The sequence below is a fragment of the Arvicanthis niloticus genome, chromosome 4 (genome assembly GCF_011762505.2).
Source record: "Arvicanthis niloticus isolate mArvNil1 chromosome 4, mArvNil1.pat.X, whole genome shotgun sequence".
Taxonomy (NCBI): Eukaryota; Metazoa; Chordata; class Mammalia; order Rodentia; family Muridae; genus Arvicanthis; species Arvicanthis niloticus.
Window position 1 is genome coordinate 25,532,625 of NC_047661.1, and position 12,400 is coordinate 25,545,024.

Below are 12,400 nucleotides of genomic sequence, written 5' to 3' on the forward strand. Positions count from 1 at the left end.
TAATCAGCAAAACCTTCAAAACCCAGTGTGTTTTATTATTTATTATTTTAGTGGCTGCTGCCACTGCCACATGTGAGAATCTTCCTAAGGGACAAGTGAGAAGACTTGGGGCGTAAAAGCACTACCACCAAGACAGAGGACCTGAGTTTGTCCCCAGAGTGCACATGGTGAAAGAAACGACCTACTGTCTGCCTGAGTACCTCCTCCCATATATGCACACACACAAATCCATAACAACAGATACACTAAGTGGATGTAACTTTAAAAAACATTTTAAAAGATAATCTTCCTAAATAGATTTTAACTTCCCAACTTTAAATACATTAATGTTTTAGGGAGAAAATTAAAAATTAAAAGTTAGGGATGTGAAGTTACAGATGGGAATTTGAAGTTATAGATATTCTGTCTCGGGAAAAACGTATTTAAAAATCCTTTTTAAAGGACCTTTATAAAATATTTATCTGTCATAGCCTATCTTTTGAAATCTCATTGAATAATGTTAACTACTTTTTAACTTACATGTTTTAACTTAGTGTAAATATATTAAAGTTGACTACATAAGTTGAAGAGTTACAAATCAGAAAACAGAATTAGATCATTATGAACTGTTCAGTAAACTTAACCATCAAATATTCTTACTATTTGAATGGAATAGGAAAGAAACATTACAGCTTAGTATTTTACTTTGTAACCATTTATAAATAGCAGTTAAAAGTGTTTGCCATTGACTAGGCACTGTAGTAGTAGTTTTATGTATATTAATGCACTTAGTAAACCTCAGAGATTCTCCCATAAGGGTAGACTATTACTTCATGGTTTTTATATTGGAAAAAATAAGTAATTCATTTCCAAGAATGTGCTTGCAATGTTACCATTTTGAATATGTTTTAAGACTGGTATAGGTGTCATAAGGTCTGTTTGTCATAGTGGTAAGCATTATGAGGACAGTTCTAGTCTGTGCGTTACTGTATCTGTAACAACTACAAAAACACGTGTTTTATAAATTATCCCATAATATAATATAATATAATATAATAATAATATTATATAAACCATACATATTAATTCATTTATAGATTTTTTTAGGAGAATACTAACATTGAGGACAAACAAAATATACATCAAGCACAACATAACCAAAATAGAGACTGCTGACTCAAAACTTAAAACTTATACTGAACGTGATGTCATGAACCTTTAATCCCAGGACTTGGGAGGGAGAGGCTGGCAAATCTCTGGGTTAAAGGATAGCCTGTTCTATATAGTGAGTTCCAGGATAGCCAATATATATAGTAAAAACCTGTCTAAATAAATAAAAAACAACAGCAAACAAATTGCTTAAGTTGGGGGCAATGGGATGTCTCAGTGAGTAAAAGCACTTGCCACTCAAAGTGGATGCCATGCATTCAGCCCTCTGAACCCATGTGAAGGTGGAAGGAGAGAGCTGCTTCCACAAGTTGTCCCCTGACCTCTGTACACACGATGTGGTATTGTACAATCCTCACATACACATCCTAATGAAAGAAACAGTGGGCTGGGTACTGTAACTTTTACCAAGAATCCCAGCACCCTGAGGTCATCAAGGCACTGAGTTATTTTATATGTTGATATATTCAATAATTATTTTTTTAGTTTAGGGCTAAATCAAAGCATTTTTATCTTGACATAAATAAGAATAAACAAGTGTATATTTTAAGCTGGATGTTAACATTTTAGTGTAAACAGTATTTTTGATGGCTATAAAATAGGTTTTTCATAACTTCCTACATATATTTCCTACATTTATTTCCTCTCCTTAGAAATGTCACCATTTTAAACACTTGGATTTCATCTTCTAGTTATCTGTATGTTTCACAGAAATTAAATTATGCTCTACATAACATTTTTTGTTATGCATATGTGTGTGTACCTGCTGGTCAGTGTGTGTGCCGTGTGGGCCATGCCATAGAAGCCAAAAGAAGGCCTCAGGGTTTTTTTGAACTGGAGTTACAGGAAATTCTGCCTGATCTGGGTACTGAGAACAAGACCCTAGTATTCTTCAAGAACAACATGTGCTTTTAACCAATGAGCCATCTCTCCAGTCCCCACATGTCTTTTTTTTTCTTTAAACATAATATACTATTTCATGACAATAGAGATTTAGCTGATCTTAGCTACACAGGATTCTACTATACGGATATATATATGGATATACTATAATTAGATATACCGAATCTTATTTTAGCATAGTCTTAGGGTTTCGGTTTTCCATTATTAAAGATGGACTAGTATTTTATTTTATGAATTAACTTATTTTAGGGTGTTTTTTGGAGACAGGTTCTTCGTATGTAGTCCTGGATGACCTGAAATTAACTGGCCATAAACTCACAGAGATCCTCTTGCCCCTGCTTCCCAAGTGCTGGGATTAAAGCTGTGTACCACTATGCTTAGGATTAGTATTTTAATAGTCCAGTACTATCTTAAAATAATGAGAACAGCCTACCTTTGTAACAGAACTGGTTTATTTAGCTCATAGATTTGAAGGATAAATATTAATAATGGGCAATTCTAATAGTTTGTCCTGTAGTGAGGACATTACAGCATCATTGGCAAGAATATGTATGAAGAAAAGACCAGACTGCCACACAAGAATCTAGACAGAAATAGAGTCCATCATCCCTTTCTAGAGTATACCTCTCAGTTCATTTAAGCATCTTTAGCTAGTGTCTACCTCCACAAGGTCCAAACTGAAGGAGCAGCACACAAGCCTTAGAGACAGCAGTCTAAAGCACAGTAACCAGACTAACACTTTGAGTTTTTGAGGCAAACAGAACTGGAGATCCTGCCGTACTAATCAGAAATCCAGTCTGTGTGGTATAGTAAGTATCCCACCTAAGGACCCACACTCACATTTTATATTGATTTAAAGTCTCGTTTTCCTGCAGTTACTATTGAGTCTGACACTGAAACACAGTAACTTATGACTGTTCTTACCAGATTCCGAGCTTTTTCACCGATGCAGAGAGACGATCCGTGATGGCTGCAGCCCAGGTTGCAGGCCTAAACTGTCTGAGGCTGATGAATGAAACCACTGCAGGTTGGTGATGGCTGCCTTAAAAAGTTCGCATTGTTGTTTCTACAGCATTTTACAAATCTTGTGTAATTTATAATTTTTTTGTTTTGGAATACAGAATTTTGCAGGCGGTTGAATTCATGTTTGAACTTGAAGAATGATTACTGCTGTAACTCTTTACAGATGAGCCAGGAAAATAAAACCCTAAGCAATTTATGAAAAGTTAATATAGGTTGAATCTATATTTTACCATATTATATATTAGAGTACAATGTAAAAATGACTTTTCTTTGTCTTGTTTTCCAAAGCTATACAACAATTAACCTAATATTTGTTCTCACACAGTTGCACTGGCATATGGAATTTATAAGCAGGATCTTCCCTCATTAGATGAGAAGCCAAGGAATGTTGTGTTTATTGACATGGGACATTCTGCCTATCAGGTCTCTGTTTGTGCTTTTAACAAAGGAAAACTTAAAGTAAGTAGCTCAGTTACTTTCTGTTTATAACCTTGGTGAGTAAGAGCACATACGATATAAAGACCTTAAGAAGTGGGCTTAAAGTCTTACTCTGCCACTTAAAAATATAACCATCAAGGCAGGGCTGGAAAGATGGCTCAGCAATTAAGAGCACTTCTTGCTCTTGCAGAAGACCCAGGTTCAGTTCATAGCACCCATAGGTGGTCCACAACTCTGATTCCAGGAGATCTGATGTCCTCTTCTGATTTCTGAGTACACTATGTATGCACATTGTACACAGGCATACATGCAGACAAGGCATTCATACATAAAAATAAATCTAAATAAATCTAAACATTCTCATTTTATGTATATACATATATAAAAATATCTCTCTCTCTCTCTCTCTCAGACAAGGCATTCATACATAAAAATAAATCTAAATAAATCTAAACATTCTCATTTTATGTATATACATATATAAAATCTCTCTCTCTCTGTCTCTCTCTCTCTCTCTCTCTCTCTCTGTCTCTCTCTCTGTGTGTGTGTGTATGTATGTATCAACAAAAAGAAAACAACAGAAGAATGACTATCAGCAAGTTTATTAACTGTCCTTGACCTTAGGGTTCTCTTCCTGATGAAAACCTCCTAGAAGCTGCTTTTTTGTTTTGTTTTGTTTTGTTTTGTTTTGGTTTTTTTCGAGACAGGGTTTCTCTGTGTAGTCCTGGCTATCCTGGAGCTCACTCTATAGACCAGGATGGCCTCGAACTCAGAAATCCACCTGCCTCTGCCTCCCAAGTGCTAGGATTAAAGGTGTGCGCCTGCTGCCTGGCTAGCTGCTTTTTTTTTTTTTTTTTTTTTTAAGTGAACTCTAGCACTTCTTAAGTATGAATAAAGAAGGAAAGAAGGGCGTTTCCAGGAGCATAGATGACTCAGTGGCAGCTGTACCACTAAAAAGCCTATAGCAGTGTGATGTCTCATAGAGGCTGCATCCCTGCAGTCTGCTATTCCAGAGACTTGTAAGCTATTAGGCCTGTGGGACAGTCTCCCGGGATTTCTGCAGATATGTGATACTTGGAATGTGTAGTTCTATCAGTTTCTATGTGTTATGTATCTGTGCTGTTTTGTGTCTGTTATCAGTGTGCATAACCTTGTGGTACTATCTTCATAGTACTATAACAAAATCTTTACAATCAGAAAATGAAGGAAAAAGACATTGTTGAAATTATAGGTAGTTTTGTATAAGTTGCCTTAATTCTTGGCCTCTAGTCTTAAATTTTAACTTAGTAACAAAGGTGAATTTTTCTTTTTCTCTCTCTCTAATTTTAAGTGTAGTCATTGATACTTTTTCATCAGTGAGTCTTGTTGAAGTCTGACAGATGCAATGGCCCTCTGGCCTGATTGTCAGTTAAATACACACATCATTATATGGAAAGATGATTTTGCATTTCATACTGGGCAGCACTGGACCCTGTGGATATTCTGTATTCACGGAGTCTTGTGAGTCTGTTGGAAAAATAGCACCACTTGTACTTGTATTCATTTGGGGTTCATATATTAGAGAACCAATGAATGTAAATTAATGAAATTGTAATTGTCACTCAGTTATTTTAGAAAAAGCTGTTCTTCTGGTGTGCCACAGAGTTGTGTAACTAGAGAGCAGGCAGCAAAGAGCAGGGAACTAACTGAGCCAGGTACAAAGGGTAATTTAACAAAATGTTTGGCATCCGGTGAGTGATGGGTTCTATTGGTTGGCCTTTCCTTTCACAATTTTAGAGGTTTGGCTTTTTTTATTTTGTTTAATTTTTTGTTTGTGGTGGTTTGAATGCAAATGGTTCCCAATAGGTTCATATGTTTAAATACTTGGTCTCCAGTTGGTGGAACTATTTGGGAAGGATTAGGAGTTGTGACTTTGTTGGAGGAGGTTTGTCAATTAAGGGTAAGTTTTGAGGTTTCGAAAACCTGTCATTCCCAGCTTGTCTCTCTTTTTCCCTCCTCACCACCCCTTCCCTTCTCCCTCCCTCATATTTGTTTGTGAATCAGAATCTAAGTTCTTAACTATTCATGGCTGCCTGAAGCCAAGGTCCCTGAAATGGTGTCTATGGGCTCTAACCCCAAATTAAACATTTTCTACATTGCCTTGATCACAGTATTTAATCACAGCAATGGAGAAGTGACTAAGACAGAGAGGTTGGTACCAGGAGTGAACTTGCTGGGGGCCAGCCCCGGTAGGTCTTCTTTGTTGTGCTTGGTTCCTTTTGTGACAGCGGAGATGAGATACTTTGAGTGGCAGTGTAATGAAACGTTTACTCATCTAAGTCTGAGGTACTTTAGACTGCAGCTGAGCTCCTGGTCCCTTAGAGGCCAGGAACTGCTGCAGTCTTTGGCATTTAGCACCTCATCATAAAATAGCAGGGTATTAAGTAAAGGATTAATTGCTAGAGCCTTTTCCCTTCTATCCAGGTGCCTCTTGCTTGTCAGGCTAGGAGGATCACTAAACTTCTGTTGAACCAGGAGAAGAGAGTCACACTTACAGAAGGAGAAACTTTTACACAAGCAAATATGGATTAAACTCACATACATTCATATACATATTTGTGCATTCACATTTCTTAAATCTCCATCTGAACCAGCTGGGCCCAGATTTCATGCAATTTTATAATTACATACTTACATATATCTATACTTACATATGTATATAGAGCAAAAGACCAAGCGCCAGTACAGAAAGAACTCACTCATTCTGAATGAAAACTGAGCTCCAGTTTTTACGGCATACAGAAAGTAAAAGCTTCTACTCTTTTATTGCTAAATGAATTAAACCCAAGTCTGTAAAAAGAAAGCTTTGTTCTCATTAGTAAGACTAAGCCTGCCTTGCTATAAAGAAAAGACCTGTTCTGCCCCATGATAAGGAGAAGCCTGCCTGATCCTTCTGCTGCCTCTGCAGCTTCTTCTTTCCTCTTTCCCTCTGCATTCTGCATATTGCTCTCTTAGTAGTTTAAGTTGCCTTATACTTTCTAAGTTTTTCCACTCTGGATTCTCCTTCTAATCTTGCTCTCTCCTCCTGCTCTGATGTCACAATAATGTCCTTAATCTCAGTGCCATTACTCCCAGTGTTATATCTTTACTTCTAAGTTCTTCTTGAGTTCAGTTCTGACTAAAAAGTTCTCTCTCGAGTTCTGTCTAAAGAATTCTCCTCAGTTCAGTTCTATCTAAAGGAGTCTTCAGCTCAGTTCATGTTTCTTCTATGTCCTCAGCACTTAGACATCTTTCAGAATACATGATCACATGGTAAAAAGTTCACAAGTTTACACATAAATTCAAACCATAGATCAGATAAGAAGTTTACAACAGAGAATAAACATGCATATGCATGAGGAGTAATTATCTGGCTAAACATTCATCACCTTTCACAAGCTTGGCAAGGTCATGGAGAGTTAAAAACCTTAACTTCGGTCACCAAGGTATTAGTGAAGTTTTGTATAGATAAACCCAGTCAATATTTTATATTCTGTCCTAGCACCTATAATAAATTATAGTTCCCTTTTTACAACCTTTGGTTAATAGTTTTACAACCTCTTAGAATGCCTGCTAATGCCTGCTTACTATCTCAGAATGAATTAACTCATGACACTGAAGACTGGCAGAGTTTTTTGGCTATCACAAAGGATTTAATAGCAGTGTTACAAAAATAGCTTAATAATGACTATAAATTTAGGAATTTTTATAGGATCATCCTTAGGATTAAGAAATCATCTATTTGTCTATATAGCATCAGTACAAGACAGTACATCTTTGTTGTTCTGCAGAGAATTGTTCAAAAGGGTGCACTAGTGCATCCTAGTGACAGGAAATCAGATTAATAGCAGGAATCTTTCCTAAAATGAATTTCTCCTGGGCCTTGTCTGTCAGAGCTCTGTTGTGGATTTTTAATCCAAGGAGGAACATCTCAGGAAGATCACCTGCTAGATTGACCTTCTCCGGTGATGGCTCCTGATGTGGACTCTTGCTATGACAGGCCTGATCGTGGTTATTTTGGAGGAATGTAGACTTTGAGACTTTGAACTAGAAATGCAGTTGAATCCTCTAAGCATGGGAACTTGGAAGATGGCTGCGCTGTGTGGACTATGGAGACCATTCCAAGAAGTTCCAGAGGAAACAGTTTTAGCAAGTTGGCTAGAGACCATTCTTAAGATATTTTGGCAAAGAACATGGCTGCTTTTTGTCCTTGTTGTAAGAATCTTCTGGAGGCTAAATTGAAGAGTTTTAGACTAATTGGTGGAGAAATTTTCAAAACAGCCTAATATTGACTCTATCACTTGGTTATTAGCAGATCACTCTTATGCATGTCTATAATGAAAAAGAGCAATGGGGGAATATACAAAATGAATAGTTTGAAGGGAAGAGTACCAGGAAATTTTCATGTTGGAGCCCAGGGTTGTGCTGAAGGAGAGAAAATGATGAAGGAGATGTCTGATCAGAAATGAAACAAAGGCAGTGGTGCCCTCTGAGCAAGGTGCCACCCATCTAATTCTGCAACTTGTGAAAGGAAAGGGTCAAAGGTATTTTAGTTTTCTCTGCCTAAAAAGCAACTACTAAGGAAAACTTATTCAAATTTAATTCAATGAGAGGGCAGGGCCATGCTCCACCCCAAGCAAACAGATTAATTTAGTTCCCATGACTCTGACTTTAGAGTTATGAAGGAAGCCACACTTTTAATCCTAACATAAATTAAAGCAGAGGCAGACGGATCTCTATGAGTTTGAGGCCAACCTAGTCTATGTAGGATTTCTAGGACTGCTAAGTCTATATGGAAAGACCCTCTCTCAAGAAGAGAGGAAGATAAACAAGTGGAGTCATGAAGAATGCATGAGAAAAAGGATTGCTGACTCTTCCTTCACAGTTGAAGAAAACCACTAAGGCCAAGAATATAGCAGGGGCGTGCCTACGTGGATACCCTGATGGGCATTGCATGAAACTGTGCAAGTAAAGCCTAGGTTCCTCTAGAGACCCTAAAATATTGAAGACACCAGAGCGGGGGGTGGGGGGAAAATATCTGCTGGAGAGAGCTTCATGCAGAGTGGAACCAGTATGTGTATGCAGCAAAACTGAAGGGGGCCATCTATGTGCTTTGACACAAGAACAGGATTTGGTGATTGCCCTGGCATGCTTTGAGCTTGCTTTTGTCCACTATATCCTCATTATGCCCCCTTTGGGAATGGTAGTAACATATTTTGTCCCACTGTTTGCTAGAAGTATTTAATTTAGAAGTATTTATTTTGCTATTTGATTTTCATTTTGCAGGAGGTTACAATACAGAGATTGCCTTGAGTTTCTAAAGAGACTTCAGACTTTTAAACTATGTAAAAAAGTCAATGGGAATTTTGCTGTTCAATTAGATGCATTTTATATTATGACATGGCCATAAGCCTATAGGGGGCAGGAAATTGAGTGTGGTAGTTTGAATGAGACTAGCCCCTATAAGCGCCTATGTTTAAATACACATGGTCTTCAGTTGGTGGAACTGTTTGGCTAGGGTAAGGAGGTGTATGGCCTTGGAGGAGGTACGTTACTGTGAGCTCTCTCTGCCTTGTGGTTGTGTCTCAAGATAAAAGCCCTCAGCTTGTTCTGTAGCACTGTACCTATAAACCTGCTGCTATCTTTTCTGCCATAAAGGTCATGGACTGACCCTTTGAAACTGTGAGCTCCAAATTAAAGTTGTCTTTTAGATGGTGCCTTGGTCATGGTGTTTTGTCATGGCAATAGAAAAGTAATGAAGAGACGCTGTACTTCAGAAAACTTAGTTATTTCTTTCATTTAAACAGGTGTTGGCTACTACCTTTGACCCATATTTGGGTGGCAGAAACTTTGATGAGGCTTTAGTAGACTACTTCTGTGATGAATTCAAGAACAAATATAAGATAAATGTCAAAGAGAATTCTCGGGCCTTATTGCGGCTGTATCAGGAATGTGAAAAACTAAAGAAGCTGATGAGTGCAAATGCGTCAGATCTTCCCCTAAACATCGAGTGTTTCATGAATGACCTCGATGTTTCTAGTAAGATGAACAGGTACCATGTGCTTTCAATTGGAAGAATGCTTGCTGGTTTTCTGTTTGGGTCATGTTTGGGGGGCTTTCTCCAAGTTCTGGTTGCTTTAGAGGGTGTGTTCTGCTTTCCTTCTCTAAAATAATGATTTTTATGTCATTTTCTCAGGGCTCAATTTGAACAGTTGTGTGCTTCCCTCTTGGCCAGGGTTGAGCCACCATTAAAAGCAGTAATGGATCAAGCCAGTAAGTGGAAATGACAACTTCCTTCTTGTTTTGTTTTGCTTTGTATTTTTCACTTTGAAAAGAAATTATGACTCAATCATTCATAGAACTGGACACAGAAAGCTCGGCTTTTTGAACATGTTTCCCTGCTGTTGTATTGTTTATATCACAAAGCTTCCAACTGTATTTCTGGGTGTTTTATGTAATTTCATAAGATTTTGGTAGGAGATTAAACCAGAAATAAGGACATGATTGCTGTCTTGAAGATAGCTTTTAAAATAGCTTTAATAAGGCCAAAATGTGAAAGTTAGGAAGGTGACAAGCTCTGGAGAGTTTTAGAGTTCCTTAGGAGATGGTTCTGTCCCTCTTGTCACTGCTGTCTGGACCACACTCAGTGGTGTCACACAGTGCTATGATTTGCCTATTCCATAATAACTATATTTTTCTTTTGAACAAATAAAAAAAAATCCCCTTACATATAAAGTTCATTCAAACAACTAGTGTGCATGGGGGGTGGGGGGTGTCAAGACAGGGTTTCTCTGTGTAGCCCTGGCTGTCCTGGAACTCACACTGTAGACCAGGCTGGCCTCAAACTCAGAAATCCACCTGCCTCTGCCTCCCAAGTGCTGGGACTAAAGGTGTGCGCCACCACTGTCCGGCCATGATTTTTTTAATACTTGTAATTCTTTCACTGAAAAACGTTTTACTTCCAGACTTACAACGTGAAGACATAAACAGCATAGAAATTGTAGGAGGAGCCACTCGGATTCCTGCAGTCAAGGAGCAGGTCACTAGGTTCTTTCTGAAAGATATCAGTACCACCCTAAATGCTGATGAAGCCGTTGCCCGAGGATGTGCATTGCAGGTAAGGGCTGTGGTAGTTTGGACAGTGTGACAAGTCTTTTTAAAATAGGCCTTTTATCTATTCCACTCACCCCATCAATAGGATGAAAGTAAACTGAGGTTATTCTTGGCAAGTCTATCTGTCTCTGTCCATCTGTGTCTCTTTCCCTATCACACACAACACTGTGTGTGTGTATGTGTGTGTGTGTGTGTGTGTGTGTATTTGCCTTTGTCTTTGAAATGCTGAGATTAAAGGCATGTACCATCATGCCTAGTTCTGCTTATATTTTTAAACTGACATAGGATAATGTGTTTATGTTCTGAAAACTGAATTCATAAGATTATGTCTATTAATAGTTCCTTGGAAATTTAAAGCTGTTTTTAGATTAATTTTTGTAAAATCACATAAAATAATTAGATTTCATTTGTCATTACCAAAATGTAGCAAAATTTAAAATCTTAACAATTTTTACTGTAAAGATATTACTAAGCAATTTAATTATGGCTTCCCTAGAATATGATTGTACTTGCTCATTTAAGTGCATTTCTTGCTTTCAGTGTGCCATCCTCTCACCAGCATTTAAAGTGCGTGAATTTTCCATCACAGACCTTGTTCCCTACTCAATTACATTAAGGTGGAAGACTTCTTTTGAAGAAGGGACTGGGTAGGTTATTTTAAGATTTTTCATTATATTTTATCATAAATATTTAGCCAAAATAATCTGCTTTTTCTAAATTAGAGGAAGTTATGCTTCTTAAAATTCTGTTAAATATGCTAAAATAGTATTAGAGAAAAGGGACTATAAGAAAAAACACATTTGCAAACCATGATGAACATATTGACATTAACCTCTATTGAAAGAATGCCTCCATATGACCAGGCTGTGGGCCAACCTGCAGAGCAGTGGTTCTCAACCTGCTGGTCAAGGCCCCTTAGTCGTCAAGTGACCCTTTCACAGAGGGCACCTAAGAACATCAGAAAAATTGATATTTACATTATGATAAATAATAGTAGCAAAATCACAGTTATGAAGTAGTAATGAAAATAATTTTATGGTCAGGGTCACCACAACATGAGGGACTGTATTAAAAGACTGCAGCATTAGGAGGGTCTTGACTTCCTTTGATGATAAAACTGATATAGAAGTGTAAGTTGAATGAACCCTTTCTTCCTCAACTTGATTTTTGACCATAGTGTTTTATTGCAGTAATAGAAACTCTAAGACACAACTCTCTATGAATGCATTGCAGAGAATTTGGTTGATTCAGTTTAATTACAGATTCAGTCAAGAACTGTTCTGTGGAGTTTAATTTCAGTTACATGTCTAAATAAGAAGAAAATCCAAATATGAGAGAACTAAACTAAAAAGCATGTGTGGCAGTGAATACAGTAAGATGGAGAAGGTCTTAGTGGGCTCCTGAAGACTAGAAGAAAGTTTGTGTATGTTAAGCCCTGTGTCACTGAGGTAATAAATGATGTTATAAAATAAATAGCCATAAACGTTCCTGTTATATTCTTTAAGTAGTAGAGATCACTGCAAGTTTAAAATGTTCTATCTTAGGGGGAAGAAAACACTGTGAACAGGCATAAGCTGAACAATTGGAACATTCAGACAGTTCACTTTAGGAAGTGCACACTGAAGTATTTGAAGTATAACACATTGTATCGCGTTCAGTTTGTTTAGTAAATGCACAGATGGAGTAGTGCATCCAGATGACAAGACAAATAGGGTAAAGGGCAATAGTACGCAAGGCTGGGTGACTAATACACAGGTAC

At 37.5% G+C, this 12,400-nt stretch overlaps 1 protein-coding gene across 2 annotated transcripts in view; it reads left to right on the top strand.

The window, feature by feature from the left end:
• The window catches only part of Hspa4l (heat shock protein family A (Hsp70) member 4 like), a 50,941-nt gene that overhangs the window by 13,053 nt on the left and 25,488 nt on the right, over positions 1–12,400 (top strand). For both annotated transcript variants that reach the window (XM_076932323.1, XM_076932324.1), the window contains exons 6-11: positions 2,977–3,076; positions 3,398–3,531; positions 9,336–9,580; positions 9,725–9,801; positions 10,494–10,645; positions 11,182–11,288. In XM_076932323.1, coding sequence (XP_076788438.1) covers positions 2,977–3,076; positions 3,398–3,531; positions 9,336–9,580; positions 9,725–9,801; positions 10,494–10,645; positions 11,182–11,288 — 815 coding nt within the window. The remainder of the gene's footprint in view (positions 1–2,976; positions 3,077–3,397; positions 3,532–9,335; positions 9,581–9,724; positions 9,802–10,493; positions 10,646–11,181; positions 11,289–12,400) is intronic.